This window comes from Nomascus leucogenys, chromosome 2 (assembly GCF_006542625.1).
Source record: "Nomascus leucogenys isolate Asia chromosome 2, Asia_NLE_v1, whole genome shotgun sequence".
Taxonomy (NCBI): domain Eukaryota; kingdom Metazoa; phylum Chordata; class Mammalia; order Primates; family Hylobatidae; genus Nomascus; species Nomascus leucogenys.
In genome coordinates, this window is record NC_044382.1 from 136,939,072 (window position 1) to 136,963,040 (window position 23,969).

The 23,969-nt window shown below is 34.0% G+C and overlaps 1 protein-coding gene across 2 annotated transcripts in view; it reads left to right on the top strand.

Moving 5' to 3' along the window:
* SLC27A6 (solute carrier family 27 member 6) overlaps positions 1-23,097 on the top strand; it is a 74,671-nt gene extending 51,574 nt beyond the window's left edge. The window contains exons 5-10 of one of the 2 annotated variants that reach the window (XM_030818411.1): positions 5,461-5,655; positions 13,154-13,244; positions 16,914-17,112; positions 18,127-18,224; positions 19,362-19,492; positions 22,904-23,097. In XM_030818411.1, the coding sequence (XP_030674271.1) occupies positions 5,461-5,655; positions 13,154-13,244; positions 16,914-17,112; positions 18,127-18,224; positions 19,362-19,492; positions 22,904-23,080 (891 nt within the window). In that variant the 3' untranslated portion in view covers positions 23,081-23,097. The remainder of the gene's footprint in view (positions 1-5,460; positions 5,656-13,153; positions 13,245-16,913; positions 17,113-18,126; positions 18,225-19,361; positions 19,493-22,903) is intronic. The other variant, XM_012505286.2, reaches the window with a different exon arrangement.
* Positions 23,098-23,969: the final 872 nt, after the last annotated feature.

Consider the following 23,969-nt stretch of genomic DNA (forward strand, 5'->3'; position numbering starts at 1 on the left):
TCAAATATGTCCATGCCCTAATTCCTGGAATGCGTGAATATGTGTGCAGTAGAAACATTGGCAAAAGGGTTTTTGCAGATGTGATTACAGTTACAGAACTTAAAATAGGAAGATTATCCTGGTGGATACAATATAATCGTATCAGACTTTAAAGGAGATGATTTTCTCTGGCTGCAAGCAAGGAAGACCTAGCATAGGGGAAGTTGGGGATTTGGAAGATGACAGGAACTCAGTGTGTCGTTTGTTGTTTTCATATATAGAGGCCTATGTGGAAGAACTGGAGAGAGGCCTCTATGATCTAAGGGCAGCCCCCAGCTGATAGCCAGCAAAGAAAAGAGAGTCTTAGTTCTACACCCTCCAGAAACTTGATTCTGTCAAGAACCTGCATGAGCTTGGAAGCAGATACTTCCAAGAGTCTCCCAATAAGACCCTAGCCAGTCAACACTTTCATTTCAGTTTTGTGAGTCCTGAATCACACAAACCAGTTAAGTTGATGTGGACTTCTGACCTACAGACATTGTTAGATAGTAACTTGACATTGTTTGAAGGGCCTAGGTTTGTGGAAATTTGTATGGCAGCAATAGAAAACTAATAGAAGATTATTCCATTATGTTACTATAACACAACATTTAAAATATATCTATTTTACTATTGATGGATTTGGATTGCTTTCAACTGAGACTTAATATGATTAATGATGCTAGGAACATTCTTATATGTGTCTTTTGGCAGATTTATGTACATATTTATCTTGGTAGATAATTAGGAATGGAATGGGTAGGTTGAATTATGCATATTTCAGCATTAGTAGATATTGCTAATCAAAGTGGCAGCAGTAATAGGCACTCCTGCCCATGGTCTATGACGGTCCCAATTGTTCCATGTCCTTGCCAACACTTGTTGGGAAATTTATAGTGCTAGAGAAGAAATCATAATGTTTGTAAATGTTTGTTGCTACTTCATGGGGTTTTGATTTGTAGTTCTCTGATGATGAATGATGTTGAGCATATTCTCATATACTTACTGGATGCTTGGAGGTATTCTTTGAGAAGTACTTGCTCAACACTTAATCATTCAAGCAGTCCATAAGCAACACCATAGCTGCTTGACTGGGCTCACCATATTTCCATAAAACTGGTTAGTAAGGAAAGAATGAACTCAAATAGATTTATACAGCACAAAAAGAATCATAACCTTCTGTTCACATCTCATGTCCGCAATAGTTCCCTCTCCCCACACATCCTGTGGGGAATGCAGAGGTGGGCCTAAGTGGATGCTACATCTGTGGCATAGGTCTGTGCCTCAGCTGAGAACACGGCCCTTGGGAGCTTCCCAGTCATTTAAGGGGCTGCTGATAAACCTGCCCTTTCTTTATATCTGAGAAAGAGTTAATAAAGATACACAAGCAAATCTTCTTGTATGTAAACAAATTGTCTCCCAGAAGAGAAGGGAGACTTTACTATCATGGAAGGTAAATAAATTTTCTCTGTGACCCAAAAATCATCTCTAGCTTCCAAGCCTGTTTGCTACACAAATACCCTTGAAAAGATATATATAGATATATCTATATATGGTTACATAAATATACATATACATACATATATTATAGTTCAGTGTAAATACATGCACATACATGTATTATATAAATATATATCAAACTATTATACATATATACTTTATAATATAAAAATATGTATTTTTACTGTATTGCTTTTGCTGCATAGCATAATTTTTATTCTGTCTTATTTTTCTTACACAGTTCAAAATACTTTTAAATTTCCATTGTAATTTTTTTCTTTTACCCATGGGTTGTTTAAACTTGTATTATTATTATGCAAACATTTGGAGATTTTCTAGTTTTCTTTTTGTAATTGATCTTTGGTTTAATTTTATTGTGGTCAGAGGACATAGTTTGAATGAAGCTTAATGCTTTGAATTTGGCTGACTTGCTGTAAGCCTCAACAAATGATTGATCTATTTTGATAAATGTTTCATGGGCACTTGAAAAAAATGTTACTCTTCAGTGACTTGTTATACTGTTCTGTATACATAAGTTAGGTCAAGTTGGTTAGTTTTCTTTAAACTTCCATATTCTTATGATTTTTTTCCTGCTTATTCTATCAGTACCAGAGAGATAAGTTAAAAATATCTCATTCTATTTTAGTTCTGTCAATTTTTGCTTTATATATTTGACTATGTTATTAGGTAAATAGAAATTTAAGGTTGCTATCCATACAGTGAATTGACCTTTTTATTATTATTAACTATCCCTCTTTATCTCCAGAAATGTTTCCTTACTTAAGATCTACTTTGTCTGATATTAGTATAGTTATACTAGCTTCCTTTTGGGTGATGATTGTATGGCTTACCTTTCTCCATCCAACTACTTTCAATTTTGGGCTCATGTAATATTTAAGATGTATTTTTCATAAGCAGTATATAGTTGAGTTTTATATTTTTATGCATTCTAAAAGTTTTTTTCCATGACTACATATTTAATCCATTTACATTTTATGCACTTACGATATATTTGCTTTTATAGCTTCTATCTTGCGATTTTTCTTGTCTCATCTGTTATTCGTTCCCTTTCCCCCTTAATCTTCTTTTGAAATATTTTTATTATTAGTTTTCATTGATTAGCCCTTTAGTTATACATCCTTTTATATTTGTTTTATTTATTTAAGTATTTTTCTTTGAGTAATTACCTTGAAGGATACAAGATTAATTCTTAACTTACTACATTCTATCTTTAAATAGCATATTTTCCACTTCTTTACAGTGCAAGAACTTTGTAACACTTCTCTTTTCTGGTCCTCTTCATTCCTTCCTGCTTTTTGTTTCTTTGCTCCTGTATAATATTGTTTTCTTTGGTGCTAAGAACTGCCTTTAGTGTTCCATCTGTACCATTCTACTAAAAACAAAATTTTCCATTTTTATTTGTGTGAAAACATGTTTTTCCTTTAGTTTTGAATAATTCTTTAGCTGAGTATAGAATGCTAGGTTGACAATTATTTTCTTGTACTAGCTTTAAAATATTATATTGTCTTCCAGGCTTACGGTCATTGTTGAAATGTCAGCCATAAATATTCACATTGCCCCTTTGGAAACGATGTTTCTATTTCTTTCTGGCTGCTTTTAAAATTCTCCCTCTCTCTTTCTCTAATTTTTACATATTTTTTCTTCTTAGCAATTTTGCCAGAAAATGTCCAGCTGTAATTCTCTGGTATTTAACCTGTCTGAGGTTTTAGGTTTTATTTATTTATTTTTTCATGGCTTCATGTCTTTCTATCACTTTTGGAAAATTCTCAGTTAAAATCTCTTCAGAATTGCCTCTTCTCCATTCATTTTATTATTCTATAGGGCTCCACTTGTAGGTATTTTTGACATGTTCTTTGTGTCTCATATGTCTTTTACTTCCTTTTACATATTTTTATTCTTTAAAAAATTCTTTAATCATCATATTTCAGAATGAGGCACTAAATGCCTGATGGCACATAGCTGGGATTTGTCAACAAAAGGCTCAGATTCTAGGGTGATTAAGTGAGGATCCAGACATTTTATTGAGATACTTCCAGAAGTCAGTATCTTTTCTCTAGGACTGACCAGTTTCCTTGATAGTAACTGAACAGTTTCCTGCTCTGGTATATGATTTGGGGTATCGGAATTCTGATACCAGAGCAGCAGAAGAGTTTAGTGATCTCATCTTTTAGCATGTAGACTTTCATTTAACCCTCCTGTTTTCAGTAATGTTAACTTGAAATAAAAATTACATAGAGATACATCTCTAAGCAAAGAGCTTATTTGGAAACAAAAAATTGCATTTCGGGACACACAGACCAGCGTAGCCTCTAGTTGTGTCTGAAGAACAAAAGGAAAGGCTGAGGTTTTATTGGGAAAATGAGCAAAGTTATGTAAGCTCTTTTGAAGGAAGTTTCATTGGTGATGGCAGTGTCTTATGGGAGCTGGCAAGTTCTGACTGATGAGTGTCAACAGTTACCAGGTAAGACTTAAAGTTACAGTTAGGTCTTTGAGCTTTTGCTTTTGAATTACAAAAACATTTTCTGGAACAGGTATGCATGACCTGGGTGCCTTTCTCTATGGCCTCCGAATCCATTTTAGTTGGGTATGACGTGAAGGACTCTATTTTGTAAAATTAATTTTCACAGTAAGTTCCTCAACCCGAACTGGTGTCTGTCTGGTTAGACATCTCCAGAGATTACTTTCCAGTCTTTGGTCGATGTGTAGCAAGGGCAAACTCCCAGATGCTTTGTCTGTATGTGGATATTTAGTTATACAACTGCTTCTGAAACCAATTTCCCACCAAGCTTTCTGCTTTCCTCATTCTTTCTGATGCTTGCTTGACACTTTCAGGAGCCTTTGTCGGGTGCTAACCTGCAGACTTAGATTTCAGCCTTATCCATTCTGCTCAATCACATGTCCTTTTATCTCTTCACTTTTCAGTTTCCAAATTTACCTCTCAACTCACTTCTCTTTATTCTTGAGAATTCATAAAGTTTTCCCTTTAAGACCATTTAAATGGTGTTTAGAGAAGAAACTGAAATAAATAATGTGATCCATTGATCATTTTAAATTATGGGTACCAAAGAAGCCAATTTCTCTATTTTATTGTTGTTGCTGATTTATTATTACATCTTATTATTTTGCATTTTTTGGTGATGATGGAGGTAATCAGAGCAAATAATGGATTTATTGTGACTACACTGATAATACATTTTTACTCTAATTTTAGGTCAGTGTAAAAGTTCATGTTAGTTAAAACATTACTTATTAAATATAGAATAAAATAGAATCTTGTATCTTCCTTTAATTCTAAAATATGAACGAAAAGTAAAAATGTGAGAATATTGCACATTCTAAAACAATAGTTACATACAGTTGCCATATTATTTACAAGTCAAATATTACTTTGATTCTATGGCCTCAAATTATTGTTTACTCTGTGTTAAGCACTGTGTATTAACTATAACTACAGTATATAAGGAAGACAGGTATTATTATCTTTTTTAAAATAGATGAATAAACTGAGAATCAGAGTTAGGAGTTAACATCTTGTTCAGAATTATATAGCTAATTACTGCTAAGCCTGGACATCCAAACTTAAGTATGTTTCATGTTATCAGAGTAATGCTTTTTTTTCTTCCTGAAAAATGCTTTCTTCCTTACCTGACATTTACCCAAAAAAAAGCCTTTAGTGGTCTGCAGTTTAGAATGAGCTGTTCCTAGATATGGAAAAACACAAACTGTATTATTCTTGGCCAGTGTTACTTTCATTAGAATTTGGACACAGTTCTGCAATAGACTTATACACACATTTTAACTTCCCTTCTATTATTACACATATGCAGTTTACGTCTATGATATTTTTCATTTAAATAATAATAATGAAAGAAAGAATTAGAAACTGGAATTAATTACAAGTAAAACATTTTCTTCTAACAGAGAGAAGGAGAAAAGGATCATAAGGTGCGTTTGGCAATTGGAAATGGTATACGGAGTGATGTATGGAGAGAATTTTTAGACAGATTTGGAAATATAACGGTGTGTGAACTTTATGCAGCTACCGAATCAAGCATATCTTTCATGAACTACACTGGGAAAATTGGAGCAATTGGAAGAACAAATTTGTTTTACAAAGTAAGTACAGCATTTTCCTTATTAAAGAAATACATTGGCGCAGTGGCTTATACCTGTAATCCCAGCACTTTGGGAGGCCGAGGTGGGCGGATCACGAGGTCAGGAGATCGAGACCATCCTGGCTAACACAGTGAAACCCCGTCTGTACTAAAAATACAAAAACAAAATTAGCCAGGCGTGGTGGCGGGCACCTGTAGTCCCAGCTACTTGGGAGGCTGAGGCAGGAAAATGGCATGAACCCAGGAGGCGGCGCTTGCAGTGAGCAGAGATCGTGCCACTGCACTGCAGCCTGGGCGACAGAGCGAGACTCTGTCTCAAAAAAAAAAAAAAAAAAAAAGCACATTGTGGTCTGCCAGCTCTCTTCTATATACTGTGCTTGCAAATTGTGGTAAATATTATCACCTTTTTTTAAGTTGAGAATTTCTAGAAACAGAGTAGTGGCCTCAGTGTGAGAGACAGTGCTATAGGTTATGTGAACCTCAGTTATCTTCCGTATTTTCTCTCTCATATCGCCATAATGATGCCTTTTCTTGTTCAGTTTCCAAATTTAATGATATAATTTATAAATAGCAAGCATAGGCCTGATATATATTAATTTGACTCCATTTTCCTTGAGTGTTTTTATTCCACTATTTCTACTTACCTTTCATCGTTTATACCACTCAATTCTATATAGGCTTTTAATAATTTTTAAACTATATTAAGATACCATTAAAATCTTAAAAGTAGCCAAAGAAACCAACTTTTTAGGAGGAGAAGACTGACAGCTGATTTCTCAGTAGCAACCACAAAACACAAAAGACAGTGGACATTTACCTTCCACTGGATTGGAAAAAATAACTGTCAAACTGGAACTTATACTCAACAATAATTTTTTAAGAATAAATGCAAAAATAAACATAATCTCAACCTTTATAAAGCAAAACTGATAGCTGCAAGGGAAAATAAATCTCCATTAATCTTCTATAATAAGAAACCGCTAATTGACATATGAAAGACCCTGCATCTAACAACTGCTGTATATCTATTTTATTCAAGCACTTTTGAAACATTTACAAAAGTTACTGGGCCAGTTAGGTAATTCTAACAAATTTCAGAGGATTGAATATATATAAATTATGCTCTCTGAAAACAGTTTAATTGTTGGTAGAAATAATTTTTTTAAAAGACAACTAGATAACCTCCTATATATTTGGAAATAAAACATTTCTAAATTTCCATTCATCAAAGAAAAAATCATAATAGAAATTAGAAGATACTATGAGCTAAATCATAAGAAAATGTTACATTAAAAAACTTGTGCACTTAGCCAAGAATAGCTGAAAACTGGATGGAGCTCAGTAACCATCTCTATAAGTTAATTTTTAAAAGGACAACTAAAATAAACTCAAAGGAAATAAAAGGAAGGAAATAATAAAGAGCAGAAATTAGTGACATAGAAAAAATATTTGGTGATGAATATAAAAATAAATAGAAATATAATTTTTAAAAAGTAAATAAATTGATTCTGATTGATAGAAGGCACAAATAATATCAGGAATGGAAAAGGGAACATTGCTGCTGATACTTTAGACATTAAGACAGTAAAAGAGGGTATGTTGAATAAGTTCATATCAACAAATTTGAAATTATTAGATGAATTGGATAAATTTCTAGAAATGTACAACTTACTAGTATTGACTCAAGAATTATTTTATCACACTAAATGAAATAAATTCATACTCCAACATCTTCCCTTAATTTCAGATAGCTTTCCCACTCAGGATAATGAATATTCAAAGAGCAAGTAATTCCTCTATTACAAACTCTTCCAGATAATGCAGAAGGAGAAAAACTTCCCAACTCACTTTTTGACTCCAAACATGACGTAACAGTGCAAGAACGAAAGTACTTCCTACAGACATACATGTAAGAGGAAAGTTTTTGCTTGATAATCTCTCTCCTCAGGTGTGTTTCCTTAGTGGCCTCACCTGTTCCCTGAAAGTAGCACTATGCTACAGCATTGCTTTTGAGATTTCCAGAGCACCCTACTCAAGCCATATTTAGAAATGCTTTTGAAGAGATCTTTAAGAATCCCATAATGCAACCTTTGGTGCTTTTTTATCACTTTCATCCCTAACTGCTTTAGTTTTATAGGTGAAGTTTTCTATATAATAAACTGCCATACCTCAAAGAACACCTGGAAGCAACAAAGTATTTGCTTTTCTAATCCGTGGTGATTTTTTCAGTATCTGGAAGTAATTGGCAGACATGTGTTTTTCATGCCACAGCAGCTCACTTTTTCAGTCTAGTTGCCCGTTAAAAGCTGGTGTAAATCACAGTAATGCTCTAAACCAAAAGAAGGTGCAAACTATTTTTATAATGCATTCTTTTGGGATTTTGAGGGCATAGTTGACATCTCAGAAATGCACTTTATTCTGAACAAAAGCATTTTGGGGAAAGTAAGTGCTGATTTTACTGAGTTTTACATTCCTTGCAGTTAATTTTCTCAATTTATTGCACTGGTTCCATTACAAATTTGGTATTGATATTGAGCCCCTTTGTGAAGCTGAGTCATTCTAAAGCAACCAACAAGTGTATGATGATTTGTATTTTATATTACTGACTTTATTATAATTTTCTAATGCTTTAAATTTTCTGTCAACTGTAATAATGTCAATCGTGTAAAAAGTCATGATTGTCTTCAATTTATTTGGAAAACCTCTGATTTTCAACTCATTTTGGTTTTCTTTTTCAGTTTGGAAATGAAAAAACAAAGTTGTGCCTAATACTGTATGACTTCTAGTCTGTCTTTTATCATTTTATTCACATGTTGTTTTGTTAGATTGCAGGTAATTAGAAAAATTTGGTTCAATGATTATCTCATAATTAAGAGAGAAGATTTGATAAATGTCTCCCAAAAATGCTAACCTAATGGACGCTCGTGCTTATTGTCTGGGAGGGAAGCAGCCTCCAGGGATAAAATGTTACAAGTGAAGGAGAAAGATAAGGCAGTAACACAGAGTTCCTATAACCCATTGTCTTTATGTGCTATACTTACTATTTTAACGCATAAAACTGAAGAGATATTGTCCCACATATTCTCCCAGGGCAAACAATATAAAAAATTTAGTGACAACATATTTGAGAGACAAACTCAAGTAGAATTATGAACTCCTTTCTCTTTTTCTGTAGTATTTTCACCTGGGGAAAATAACTAGGAAGAGACAAACATAAAATACAGATAAAGCTTGAAAAAAGGGAGAAAATGAATCTAAATAAAAGGCGCTGAAAAAAATGAATACACATTTTATACATAGATGAAATAAGGCTCGGAAAAAAAGAGAAAATGAATCTAAATAAAAGGCAGCTGAAAAAAAAATGAATGCACATCAAAATAGTAGGTTCCCCAAAACGACCAGGAAATGTTTAGAAAAACAATTACTCACAGGCTTGAAAACTTGGAATAACATTCTCTTTAAAAATAAGAGCTCAGAAAAGAAAAAGGATCAAGGAGAAACATAAATAAACAAAATGAACTAAAAAGTAAGCATGCTCAGCTCAAAGAAAAAATAGAGGAAAAAATGTAAATATTACGCAAATGAGCATCACATAAAATAACTTAAAATCAAAAGGAATGTAAACGTTGTTAGGGAGAAAGATGAATGGAGTTAAGGAGTCCCACAAACACAATAAAAAGAGCAAGCAAATGATAATTTAAAAATTAAGAAAAAGGATTTTGAAAACATAGACAATGATCTGATGCATCCTTAATTGATGTTCCTGCAGAAAAGAACAGATCAAAGAAAAAAATAATTATTTCTACCCTAATAGAGGAAAATTTCCTTAAGGTAAAAACTTGAATCTTTAGCAAAAGAGGTACACTATATGGAGCAGAATAATTATCAGAAAAATACATCCTGGTGAAATTATGAAACAAAAAGAATCATAAGGAGATTCTGAGGTAGGAAAAGCAAAGGATGAGCAAAATGTAACACAGGTGAGGGTGGGAAACATCTGGGGCATTCTCAAAATAAAACACTCAAGGCTAGAAAAAAAGGAAAGAATTGGCTTCACCTAAGAATTTTTGTTCTGGCTAAGTTGCTTCTCAAGTATCAAGTCAACAAAGAGGTTTTCTCAAAGTTTTAAGAAATCAGAAACTATAATACCTGCATATTTATAGGAATGCAATATTTCTTTGTAAAATTCACTGAATGAAAAATCATGGCCAACTTGAAGATAAACCATAACTTAGAAATGAAAGAATCACCTTCAGTTAAAATGCCTGATGGTGAACATTGAATCAATTCACATGTAGAAAATTGAACAACTCTGAATTGTTTATACGTGGAATAAAACCTGACAATGTAAAAATAATTATAACACTAACAAAAATGGGAGTTGGGAGGGAGGAAAGGAAGAAATGGTTATTCTCCTATCTGTCATATTGGCAAATCCATAGATACAATGGAATTTAAAATTTAGCATCTGAACTTAAATTTAAAATTAATATATGAGATTAATAAAATGGCTCATTTCTTTAACCATTTTCATAAGCTGTTTTATTGCCTTAAAAGTAGGTGTCTTTTAGGGTTGAGGAAAGTTAGACAACTTCAAAATAAGAGAACAATCCCCACAAGACCACTCTCATTTCTGACATCAATTGCAATTTCAGGAGTCCCAAAGACCACTCTCAGGTTTGATAATTTGCTAAAACGACTCACAAAACTCAGCTTATTACATCTAAAGGATCTAGATTATAATCAGCTCAGGGATGTCATACATAAGGCAGAATCCAGGAGGGTACCAAGGGTGAAGTTTCCAGTTATGCTGTGTTGTGGAGTCAGAACAGCGTTACTTTCCTGGAATTGTGTAATAATACGCACGAACTGGTGCCAAATGGGGACGCTCGTAGGAGCCTTGATGTCCAGTCTTTCTGGGAGCTTGGTTGTGTAATTCGGATTGCGTGCTCACATAGCTTACCTCCATCTCCTGCCCCTTAGCATGTCAAGCTGGGTGATCCAAAGCCCCTGGCCTACCTCACATTGTTCATGTGCCTCAGAGACCCCATTCTAAATCATATTGTTACCATCTAGTTGCCCAAAAGTCTTAGACAAAAAAATGTACTACTCTATTAAGAATGACATTCCAAGGACTTAGAGAACACCTCCCAGAAGCCGGGACCTCTTTTGGGGGCAAGGTTAAATTCTTTACTACACAGGGACTGATAACTCTATTCCCGACTCTACTACTATTTCACTTCGTGACTTTGACAAGTTACTTTTCTCTCGGTTCAGAGTTTCCTCATGTATTAGTCAAGGAAATTAACTTTGTGTTCCTTTTCGAACTCATAAATTTACAAATCTGAATCTGCAAAGATACGTAGGTATGGATAAAATCTCCCAGGGCCAATGCATAGAGCCACAAAGGTGTGTGTGCATTGCACAGTTCTGCTATGAATGGGACTCCGTGTTTTGAATGGGACCTCCTGCAGCTGTGCTGCAGACATGTACACATATACACATATATAAACATGTACATTTGGGAGATTGTAAGGTGTGGCATCTATTTTTTAAATTTGTATTATAATGCAGCCATTTTTGTAATATCATGAGGACCTCTTGAAGACAGGAAGGAGAATGGAAATATTTCTAGTTGAGCATTAATCCTCTGCTCCAGAGTACTTCTAGAAAATGCTGTGATGTATTTAATTGCATTTGAATTATAAAATTATTCAATTTCTGACTATCAAGTCCCCTTTTTCTGATAACAGACACACTAAACAGTAATTTGCTGTGGACTGAATCTCACCCACACACGGTTGCCCAATTAATCTAAAAGAAGTAACACTAAAGCTGACATCACAAGTCACTGGGCAAATTTTCCAAAAAACAAAGCATGTTAAAACAGGAGAGAAAAGAAAAAATAATGAACAGGGCTCTGTTCTTGTTTGGCCAAGATGATAAAGGCAGTCCCGGAACTTCTGGACTCTTTCTTTCTACTGGCCATTAGGCAAGTGGCCAATATCCTGTTATCCCAATTACAGACAAAGACCAACAAGCTGCAAGTTCGTATTTTAATAAACAGTCTTTATAATAACAATATATATGCTTTGCTGCCTCTTTCATTGGTTCTCATCCTAAAATAGGATAATATTAATTTCTGCATCATAGGATGTTTTGAAGATTACATTAAATAGAGCTCTTAAACACTTAGCACAGTGCCCAGCATATAGTTGGTGCCCAATCAATATTAATTGCTCTCATTTATATTTTAATTCAAATAATGAGTTGTGATTCAAGTTTCATGCTTATTTTACTAATGCTAAGAAGCAGAGGTATTTGCATTTAATCTTTGATGATAAATAATACCATTGCATCTATCGCAATCATCTTATCTTTTCCCACTTATTTGTTCTATATTTGTTCATTTCTCGTCTCCGGCTTTCCCCCATTCATCTTTCCTTATTATTATTTTATCTCACTTCATTTTATTACATTCATGTTAGTTTACCATTTTCTAGCTGAGCTTGTTTAATTGCTGAGTAGAACCTCAGTTTTCTTATAGAATAAAAATGAGGAGGGCTGGGCGAAGTGGCTCACGCCTGTAAGCCCAGCTGCATGGAGGGCTAAGGTGGTAGGACTGCTTGAGCCTGGGAGGCAGAGGTTGCAGTGAGACAAGTTCTCATCACTGCACTGCAGTCTGGGTGACAGAGTGAGACACTGTCTCAAAAACAAACAAAACAAAATAGGAGGAGATTGGACTAAACCAGTCTGCAATTCTCTCCCAGGGTGAGAATTTAGTGGACAAATGAGACTGCATGGCATGATAATATGGACATGATAGGAGCAGAGTAGCTGAAAATATTTGGGGATCAGAGGAGACATCCAATTTTTGGTTCTTGATGTGATGGGTGTTTTCTAATAAATTTATCATCTCACACCAAAAGAGTATGGAGAAGCATTGAATGTTAGTTTAGGAGCATTAAAGTGAAAGGCTCAGGGGAAAGGCTTAGGGGAAGAGGACAAAGTGGCTGTCAAGTAAACATACTTTTTAGGCATTTGATGTGTTTTGGCTTTTTTTTTTTTTTTTTTTTTAGATACTGTGAGGAAAAAATAACACAATTTTTGCATTAATATGCTTATATTTTAGTTCTATTAAAACTTTTCATTTCAAGGGCTATTTTAAATAAATGGCTGCAGAAAATGGTCCTTTTACCTGCAGTTAACAGAGTATATAATTGAATGCCTGGATTGTTTCAGTATCTTGATTAAAATTAGTAGTGTTTTCTAAGTAAAGTGTACCACAAAAGAAATGAAAGTAAACACCAGTAAATGACTGCTGTTTACTAATACCTTTAGTTTTGATTTTTAAATATTTATCTGTCTTCAGTAAAAGTTAGTTGTTTTAATAAATCCATATTCCAATTATTTATTTCAATTAGCATAGTCTACTACAGTAGATGTCATTGCACAAGTAACTAAATGCTTGTTTCTATTTGTTTGATTTTTTTTGGCAGCTTCTTTCCACTTTTGACTTAATAAAGTATGACTTTCAGAAAGATGAACCCATGAGAAATGAACAGCATTGGTGTATTCATGTGAAAAAAGGTAAGACTTCTATGTGAAGACATCTCCTCAAGCAAGGTTTCTCATCTCCTGTGTACAGACATCCCTTGGTATCCTTGGGGAATTGGTTCCAGGACCCTGGGTAGACACCAAAATTCATGGATGCTTGTTCCTTATATAAAATGATACAGTATTTGCCTGAGGTATGCACCTCCTCCTGTATACTTTAAACAGGTTGCTTATAATGCCTAATACAATGTAAATGCTACATAAATAGGGTCATATGGTATTTTTTATTTGTATTTTTTATTGTTGTATTATTATTTTATATTTTTTCCCCAAATATTTCCTATCCAAGGTTGGTTGAATCCACAGATGTGGAACCACGGATATGGAGGGCCCACTGTGATTATTAGTGAATTTCAAAAGGAGAGGATGACTAGGTCCACGGTATAATTTAATTTTGGAATTTTAATGCAGGTGGGACAATTTTACTATTAAATGTTAAGAGCCCTAGAGGGATCACTCAGATGGTAAATTATTAAAATTAAAAAGTAACTATTTGGCTCGTACTATTCTTAATCCACCACTTGTAGTATGAACAGTGACAAATGTCTAATGTCCTATATTGCGAAACTATAATATACAAATTAGTGAATTTATCATTCTAGATATAATGTAAAGTCAGACCAACTTGGATTTAAACATGGTCTCTGACACTTAGAAATGGTGCAACTTTAGACAGATTATTCAACCTAAGTCTTATTTTCTTCATATGTAAAGTAGAAGTGACAATATTTATTAAGTGAGGTTATTGTGGACAATTAAATGGGTTGTATATATATTCCTGGGGGACCTGGTATGTGGCTTGTTACTTTCCTCTCCTCAGCTTCTCCCTCTCACTCCCTTCCGTTCTCTACCGAGGTAGACTTTCTTACAATTTTAGGTTAGAAATTTTCATGAAAGCAAGTACTTCAATTAACTTGCTGTTGCATATAATCAAATTAGAAAATAAAATATAGAGACGTGCACTTAGAATTCTTTAGAGATCCAGTATGAATAAATCAAGCCAAAATTAATTTTTATTGCCTTAAAATATGTTGAAACTACATTTCAGAAGTGGCTTCCTAAATCTTTACTTCAAATGTGAAGATAAGGTGACAAACCTGTTTTTATTTTCTGGTAGCTGAAAGACTAAAAAAAAAAAAAAAAAAAAGCGAACTTTGTCTATTAAAAAACAAATATCCCAAATCTCTGAATTTCAAGCCTACTGGCATTTATCAAATATGTTTCTCCAATTCTATTCTGTAGACACTGCCCGTGGGAAAGCAATTTCTGAGCAGAGTGCAAAGAATTTAAGTGCACTTTTCTGCTGTTCTATTTCTTTCTTTTTTTTTTTTTTTTTTTTTTGAGACAGAGTCTTGCTCTGTCGCCCAGGCTGGAGTGCAGTGGCGTAATCTTGGCTCACTGCAAGCTCCACCTCCCGGGTTCATGCCATTCTCCTGCCTCAGCCTCCCAAGTAGCTGGGACTACAGGCACCTGCCACTACGCCCGGCTAATTTTTTGTATTTTTAGTAGAGACAGGGTTTCACCATTTTAGCCAGGATGGTCTCGATCTCCTGACCTCGTGATCCACCCACCTCGGCCTCCCAAAAGTGCTGGGATTACAGGCGTGAGCCACCGTGCCCGGCCTCTACTGTTCTATTTCTTACAATTATAGTAATATCTGATATTAAAACTTGAATCCCAGAACTGTGCTTATGTAACCTCAGGGTTTCTTAAAAAGCTGGTTGACCACAAATACCTGTTTTTCTAGTTTGGAATTCTCATTATGAGCTACTCAGTATTTTTTTCCGTTAATGCATTGTGTCTTCACAATGTAAATTATGCCCAGACAGGAAAGATATGAATACACTGTGACCTATTTAAACATTTGTAACAATTAGTTTGTCAGAAAAGAAACTGTCACCTGTGTCCTGAAAAAGAAAAAAAACAACGTAAGTTTTAAGGGAGATATAAGAGTCTTGAAAAATTCTGAAATATAGGGAATGTAGACTGACAATATATCACAGAGATAAGCTTTGGAGTCAGATGTACCTGGGCATATATATATACTCCGACCCCTGCTTTTCTTATAGGTTTGTGATGAGAATTAAATGGATTACATATGTAAAACACTCAGAATCATGACTATTACCCAAAAAGTGCTCAATAGGTATAATTGTGGTGATGGTGATAATGATGGTGATGATGATGATACGATGATCTTGGTGATATGATGTATGATGGTGATGATATGATGATGATGATGATGATGATAATGCTATTAGACTCTGCTGGGGCAGAAAAGATTTGCTTTGGCCAGTGACCTATGTGCCCCTGAAAGCCAGAATGCCCAGGAGTGGAAGAAATGGGAATCGAGTAAAGACTGTTGGCTGGGTGCAGTGGCTCACACCAGTAATCCCAAAACTTTTGGAGGCTGAGGTGGGAGGATGGCTTAAGCCCAAGAGTTCTAGATCAGCTGGGCAACCTGGTGAGACCTCGTGTCTAAAAAATAATTACAAAATTAGCTGGGCCTGGTGGCATGCATCTGTAGCCCAGCTACTTGGGAAGTTGAGGTGGGAGGATCGGTTGAGTCTGGGAAGTCAATTCTGTGGTGGGCCATGATCATGCCACTACCCTCCAGCCTGGGTCACAGAGTGAGAGTTATTTTTTTAAGAGCACTAAAAAGACAGAAATCACTCTGTATTATAGTTTGCTGGACTCCAACTTCATCTAGCCACAGGAACACTGCATCACTTTACAGCAGGCATAGCAAGTGGACGATAGCCTTGAAGACTTCCAGAGCAGTGATTGCTGCTGTCCTTTGTCCTCTCGTCTTCTCTTAGAAGTAGCTTTTACCTTGCAGATTGCTGCGAAAAATCTTAATTAATTTGAATAAGTTTGATTGGAAAATTATTTCCGATAATGTGTCTAAACATAACTGAAACTAATAAGTATCATAGAATAGGAAACCTTTTCAATGTCTCATCTCTTTCCCATCAAAAATTTCCAGAATAGCATCCCAGAGGAATAAATTATTTTATTATAATAACATGTGTATTGGATCAGAGATAGTATTATACAGAACCCTTGCCACACAAAGTCATAAAAACTTGAATTTGAGTTATAGGTCCATTTATTACTCTGAGCGTGGCAACTATTCTACCCCTCTCAGTCCTAGTTCCTTGCTGGTGAAATAGGGATTATATCAAAGGATTTCTATGCAGAATAAGCAAAGTGACATTTGCAAAGGGCTCATGGTAAATGCCCAATAAAAAATGCTATCATTATTTTATTAACAGTATCACTACGTTTGTTATTTATATAACAAATGTCAATATTATCTGTGGTAACATCTACATAATCCAAAACAAAAATAGCTATTGGTCTATCCACCTGGGAAGTACAAGAAATCTAATGAGGCTTTTCTTTCCATTCAATTCCCTTTTTATTAGTTTTTTCAAAGTAATTTGTATTTGTGGTAATCTATGAAAGGATGTGCTGCATATGGGCACCAAGGGTAAATGATGTCAAATACAGAAATAGGTTCAGAGGAAGCTGAGATAAGCAGCATTGGTTGTGCTGGCCAGATATAATATAGATCCATGGATGGTGTGTGTAACAATACTTTTAATCAGATGGCTGCAAAAATGTCGTTCTTTCTTGCAGGGGAACCTGGACTTCTCATTTCTCAAGTGAATGCAAAAAATCCCTTCTTTGGCTATGCTGGGCCTTACAAGCACACAAAAGACAAATTGCTTTGTGATGTTTTTAAGAAGGGAGATGTTTACCTTAACACTGGAGACTTAATAGTCCAGGATCAGGACAATTTCCTTTATTTTTGGGACCGTACTGGAGACACGTTCAGGTATGAAATGTCGTGGGATCCATAGCTTGTTCTGTAATTGTGAACCATGCTTCTATAGAAACATCAGAGACCACATATGCTTTAGCTTTCAGGGCAGACAGAGCCCTTTTATCTCCATGTCTCCTCATTAAAACATTTATTGGCCATCTGTTTCTAGACTGAACCACAAGTTAAATTTTGATGTAAAATTTTATAATTATTTTAATGAATCAGTTTAGAACAAATCAGTGAGCTCCTTTTTAAGGAAATAAAGCTGGCAGACAGATGTAAAATATAAATGATAGCGTTAAAACAGAAAGCCAGTTTGGTCAACTGTAGTCTACTTCTTGGCCTAATGATAAAAATTTTGAAGCAGCAAAAATCCCCTTTCTCACATTTCCTTTTTTAATTCCCTAAGATTATTTTAGGCCTATGAAATTATTTTGCTTTACTAGTCCAATGACTTGAATGAATAAGTAACTTCCTACATCCTTGCCTTCTTGTACCATGTTATAAGCTCACTTTATATAAAATTATTTCAATTAAAACAAAATATTCATTCAAAAGAATTAAAGGAGTCAAAGGGGTTAACACATAGAAACTGAAGTGGGTCAGAGTCAAAGGGGTTAACACCTAGAAACTGAAGTGGGTCAGTGTACTAAAAAAGACAACTAGAGCTTTGCTTTCAATTCTTATCACCAGAGAAAAGGAATGTTTCACACTTCATTGTTATTTTACAACATAATATTTTTGTAATGATAATCCTTATAGTTATTTTATTTTTATGTACATTATAAAATATAGAAGGTAATTTATACAATGAGATATAAAGTAATTTTAACTAAAAGACCAATGCTGATTTTGTTGAAATACCAACAAAGTGCTTTCTTAGAAATGCCTTTCATCTTGAAAACTACAGTTATGTTGGTCAGTAGGTGCTTGCATAGTGCCAAACGCAAGACACTAAAACTAAAACTGGGTACCTAGTTTTTCAAATACAGGTGCACTAACTGGAATTTGATTTTTTTCATTTAGATGGAAAGGAGAAAATGTCGCAACCACTGAGGTTGCTGACGTTATTGGAATGTTGGATTTCATACAGGAAGCAAACGTCTATGGCGTGGCTATATCAGGTATAAATATATTTCAGATTTTGGAAAGATTCTTGGAATAGAATTGCCACTATTCTCTAGTTCTGCAACAGTCTTGCTAATTCAACATTTTAATTTTTGTGTATTAAGATAAAGATTTTATTATTGTCTTGGCAAGTAATGCCCTTGACCAAGCTAACAAAGTTCGTGATCACATCAGGGGAAAGGTACCAACTGAATTTTAATGCCTGTGTGTATTTTTTTTTTTTTTTTTTTTTTAGCAAAGCTTGAAAACTCTGATCAATGACTCATTGCTTGGAATTAGTTACAGCTTTTTATTAGTCTATTATTTTTCTTTTTATGACTAGTGTTTGTACATACCACTACAAGAGCATGTTCTACTTTAAATGTTTAAAAATACTGACTTTTAGTTAAGATGGCTCTTTATAAAAATTATTTTTAAATTTGGACTCGTTATCCTTACAGTTATGCATATGAGGATTGTCTCATGATGTTGAAAATGTCACAGAAAAGTGACCAATTTGAAGTCATAAGACAGCCATTCTCCGTTTTTCTGCAAATGCTTTTAGGTGCAGGGGAGATCAGGGATGTGAGTGTTTGGATAGGAGAGCAGAAGAAGGGAATGATTACTTAATAAATAGCCACTGAGTGTTGGAGAAAGATTCTAGGACATTCTGACCCCTGTAAAGATCCACAGGTGGCATGATAAGCATTAAATGATTTGTGGAATCAATGATGGAAATACGAGTTTCTAGTTTCTTAACTTAAAAAGTATGCCCTTCATATTTTACATTAAAGCTTAGGATATGTATTTCTGCTGGAATATAGTTGCCTTTAAATAAACGTTTTCTTTCTTAATATTTGTTTCAGTGATGGTAGGATGCAAATTCATTGTAATTTATAGTGTTTCCTATTCCATGTATTTCATTTCTGTAGTATAGGCAATTAGAGATAGACTCTGGCCTTCCCTGTCCTTAAATGATTTCTAGGGGGTAAGTCATATGTTCAGGGAAGGATACAGACTAGTTTATGCTCCTGTTGTCTTATTATTACTGAAATAGATTTAATGTCTCTATGTGTGCCAATTAGCTTGTACAGAATTATCTTTTAAAGTTTATTTGGTACTTAAAAATGACTCCATTTCAAACTTTTTTTCAGGTTATGAAGGAAGAGCAGGAATGGCTTCTATTATTTTAAAACCAAATAAATCTTTAGATTTGGAAAAAGTTTACGAACAAGTTGTAACATTTTTACCAGCTTATGCTTGTCCACGATTTTTAAGAATTCAGGTAATTTTAGCGGCAGAGTTTACTATCAAATATAAGACCAAGAAACAAGGAGGTAGTTTAATTGCAAAATAATACTGTATTTTTTAGATAACATGTGAGTTATGTGAGAGGCGTGGCGTGTAGAGTTGATGCAGATTGATGCCATGTTTGAAGCCTAATTATAAAGGGGGCATGGTGAAATGCTAGGGCATACCTGTCTTTGTCCTGATTATAGAATTGCTCTCTTCATCTTCAGTCAGGACCTCAGAGCAAAATGATGGTCCCAGTGACAGTGGCAATCCAAGACCACATCTTACTTACATCTTGTGAAGACATTTGGTGCTATGTGCCTAGAATTAGGTTCCATTAAGGAGACATCAAAGAGATGGCAAGATGTGTGCAGAACCTAAAGGCATCTGGCTTTAGGCAATCCTGCTTTTAATTTTTATTGCTGTTCTGTCCAAATTCCCCCTCACCTGGACCTTCCCCATGTGAGAAATTCTGAGTTTATTTTGGGATGAGAACTTTCTCTTGTTAGGTTACTGGTATATGTACAGTAAAAAAAAAAAACAAAAACAGATTTCCTTAACTACTGGGTAACTTTACTTAACTCGTTTATTCAACCATTCATTTATTTAATATTTTGCCTCAAATATAATTTCCCAAAATTAGTACTCATCATCTCTTAACATCCAACCACACAGATTTTTTTTTTCTGAATATATTTGTTATTTCCCTAATAGACCCTTAGCGGAGCAATAGCCTGTGTCATATTCAGGTTTCAGTATTTGCCAAGCAATCATTGCAGCCAAGTCACTGCTTATTCAATGGGACACATCCTCTGAACTATCATAATACATATTTCATGTCCCTTTTTTATTTTGAGTTTTTACATTGTCTCAGATTATTTTAACAACAACCCTCTGAAACACTAAAGGTAAGTAAATATGAAAAAGAAGTAATATATTTTTATTGAAATTTTATTGAGATAGTTGTAGATTGACATGGAGTTATAAGAAATAATAAGAGAGAACTTGTATATCCTTCACCTTGTTTCCTCCAAGGATAACATTTTGCAGATCTGTTACAACTAGGATGTTAACATAATCTACCCACCTTATTAAAAATTCTGCTTTACTTACACTCATATGTGTGTGTATATTTTCTATACAGTTTTATCACCTGTGCAACTTCATGCATTCATGACCATAGTAAAGATATGAACAATTTCAAAATCACAAGTTTCCCTCATGTTGTCCTTTTACAACCATACTGAGCTCCCTCTTGTCCCTCCTCATCCTCACCCCACCCCATAAGTAATATATTTTGATGGAGTAGAAAGTTAATAGGACAAATAATATTTTAAGAGTTTTTTTTCCAGGGCAACAAAAAATTTACTTTCATTAAATAGAAAAAATATTTTAGCACAAGACTACTTTAGAAGATTAGATCAGTCTTGGACAAATTTAGAAAGTATTTTAGGATCTTTAAGCACCTAAAAAGAACATGGACCATGACTGTTATGTCTATTAGAGTATTCGCTATAGTTAGAAATAAAGCCTGACAGCAGTCAAATATTTGTTTAATAAATGAATGTTAGTAATAAATAATCTCATAAAAGGAATGCAAAAGTAAACGTTACTTCTGACAAAATGAGTCAAACAAGTATTGTATTACAAATATATTTAGCACAAATTAAAAAATAGAAGAAGCCTTTTTGCCAATAATTCACAAAAATACGAAATAATATTCAGTGTGGCTGGGATAAAACGAACTTGGTCCTTTCATTCTGCTTATGGAAATATAAATTGTTATAATCTCTCTAGATAACAATTTGGTAATATATGATCAGACTCTTAACAGTTTGCATATATTTTGACTTAGTCAAAATGCATCTTGGGAAGTAATCAAAGATGTATAAAGATTTTAATATTCTAAAACACATTTTTTATTTCTAGTGTTAAAATTTTTGATATTCTCTAAAAGTTCATGAATAAGGGCAAAGTTAATTAAAAGATGATAAATGAGACCTTATAAAACAATTTTTAAGTTCTATTTTGAAGAAAATTACAGCACTCAGAAAAATATGCTTTGTATAATATTAAGCTTAAAAATGGCAGAACACTAAATTGTATAAATACAGTGAGCTGCTAATTTTTAAGAAAAGAGTAAAAGGATATATGTGCTTGCACAGCCATATCTGGCTGTGATGACACTATTGGATCAGGGGAGATGGAGGAGGGAAGGGAGACCAGGGAAGGGGGTTCAAAGTGAAGTTGACTCAAATAGTCCAAAAGGATAAATAAAAATGGCCAAGCTACTCATAGAATGTTGTATGCATCTCTACATGTCATCTCACTTAAACAGACTGTTTATCCATGCCTGAGATTTCCACAAAGAGATACACTCTTATCTCCTTTAAACACCTTGAAACAGAGATTCTTAAACTTTCTAGACTCATGGCATCTTTAATGTCTCATAGCACTCTTGGGTCAAAACAAATACCTAGACATTTGTTTATTCACTAGTTAAGGAAAAACAAATTAATAAGTGTTTAGGTCTAACAAATGAGTAGCCACCTGAAAAAGAATCCATATAAATAAATAAATGCTTTCATTTCATTTTCAAACAACCACAATCACTTACTAAGGAGATGTAAGTTGGGCCACATTTCTTCAGACCTTGGAATTAGATTGGACTGGACAGGGAGAGCCTCATTTTCATGTTCCACGATGATTTTTGGCTGTACTTGCTTTTTATCCCAGCAACTACCAAAAACTCAATTTTGCAAAGATAATGACATCATTGAATGTATTACAAATTACTGTTGAAACTGTGAACCTTCAGCTAGTAGTTTGTGACTGGTGACTAACAGATGTCACTGAGTTTCTCTTGAAAACAAGATATCTTGTGAGGACCTTGGAAATTCACTGAGGTACCTCAAGTTTTAGACCATTCAAGTAACCCCTCTGGGTACATTTAAGCCATGTTTTAGAACATTCTGCACCCTGTCTGGCTCTTATTGTATTCTGCTTTTTATGATAGAGTTGTGTGTACTTGTAGTAGAAATTGTTGTCTTTTGTGGCTTTTATCTCCTTAGCGTCTTATAGCATTCTCTATACATAATATTATATTGGCATTGAATTGAAGAGATAACCTATGTATTTTAGACATAATTATAATCAGTTTATTATGTTCATAATTCTTATATATTGAATGTGTTTATATTTAAGTAAAGTTTACAGGTAAATCAAACTAAAGATTTTAATATTCTAAAATACATTTTTTACTTCTAGTGTTAAATTATTAGAAAATACAGAGATCACTAGATATAAAGTGTCATAATTTAATATTACAGTCTATAGTATTAACTATATATGTATATATTAAAGTTATTAAATGATTCTACTCATCCTGGTAATTGCTTTACAGGAAAAAATGGAAGCAACAGGAACATTCAAACTGTTGAAGTATCAGTTGGTGGAAGAAGGATTTAATCCACTGAAAATTTCTGAACCACTTTACTTCATGGATAACTTGAAAAAGTCTTATGTTCCACTGACCAGGGAACTTTATGATCAAATAATGTTAGGGGAGATAAACCTTTAAGATTTTTATATCTAGAACTTTCATATGCTTTCTTAGGAAGAGTGAGAGGAGAGTAGATGATTCTTTATGAAATAGGGAGCTAACATTAATTATGCATGTGCTATATTTCCTTAATATGAGAGATAATTTTTTATTTGCATAAGATTTTAATTCCTTTTAATTGACATAAACATTAGTTGATTATTCTTTTTACCTATTTGGAGATTCAGTGCATAACTATTTGCCTTAATATTAAAGATTTTAAATAATAAATAGTGGCTAGCGGTTTGGACAATCACTAAAAATGTACTTTCTAATATGTAAAGTTTCTAATTTTGAATAAAAGATTAAATTTTACTGAAATATTTTATTTTTATGTGTCCTGTCCTATAACCCAATAACATAATTTTCATTAAAAATGTGTTTTCAGTATAGTTTGAAGTCAGGTAGCATGATACTTCCAGCTTTGTTCTTTTTGCTTAGGATTGTTTTGGCTATGCGGGCTCTTTTTTGGTTCCATATGAAGTTTAAAGTAGATGTTTCCAATTCTGTGAAGAAAGTCAATGGTAGCTTGATGGGGATGGCATTGAATCTATAAATTACTTTGGGCAATATGGACATTTTCACGATATTGATTCTTCCTATCCATGAGCATGGAATGTTCTTCCATTTATTTGTGTCCTCTTTTTTTCCTTGAGCAGTGGTTTGTAGTTCTCCTTGAAGAAGTCCTTCATATCCCTTGTAAGTTGTATTCGTATATATTTTATTCTATTTGTACCAATTGTGAATGGAAGTTCACTAATGATTTGGCTCTCTGTCTGTTATTGGTGTATAGGAATGCTTGTGATTTTTGCACATGGATTTTTTGTCCTGACACTGCTGAAGTTACTTATCAGCTTAAGGAGATTTT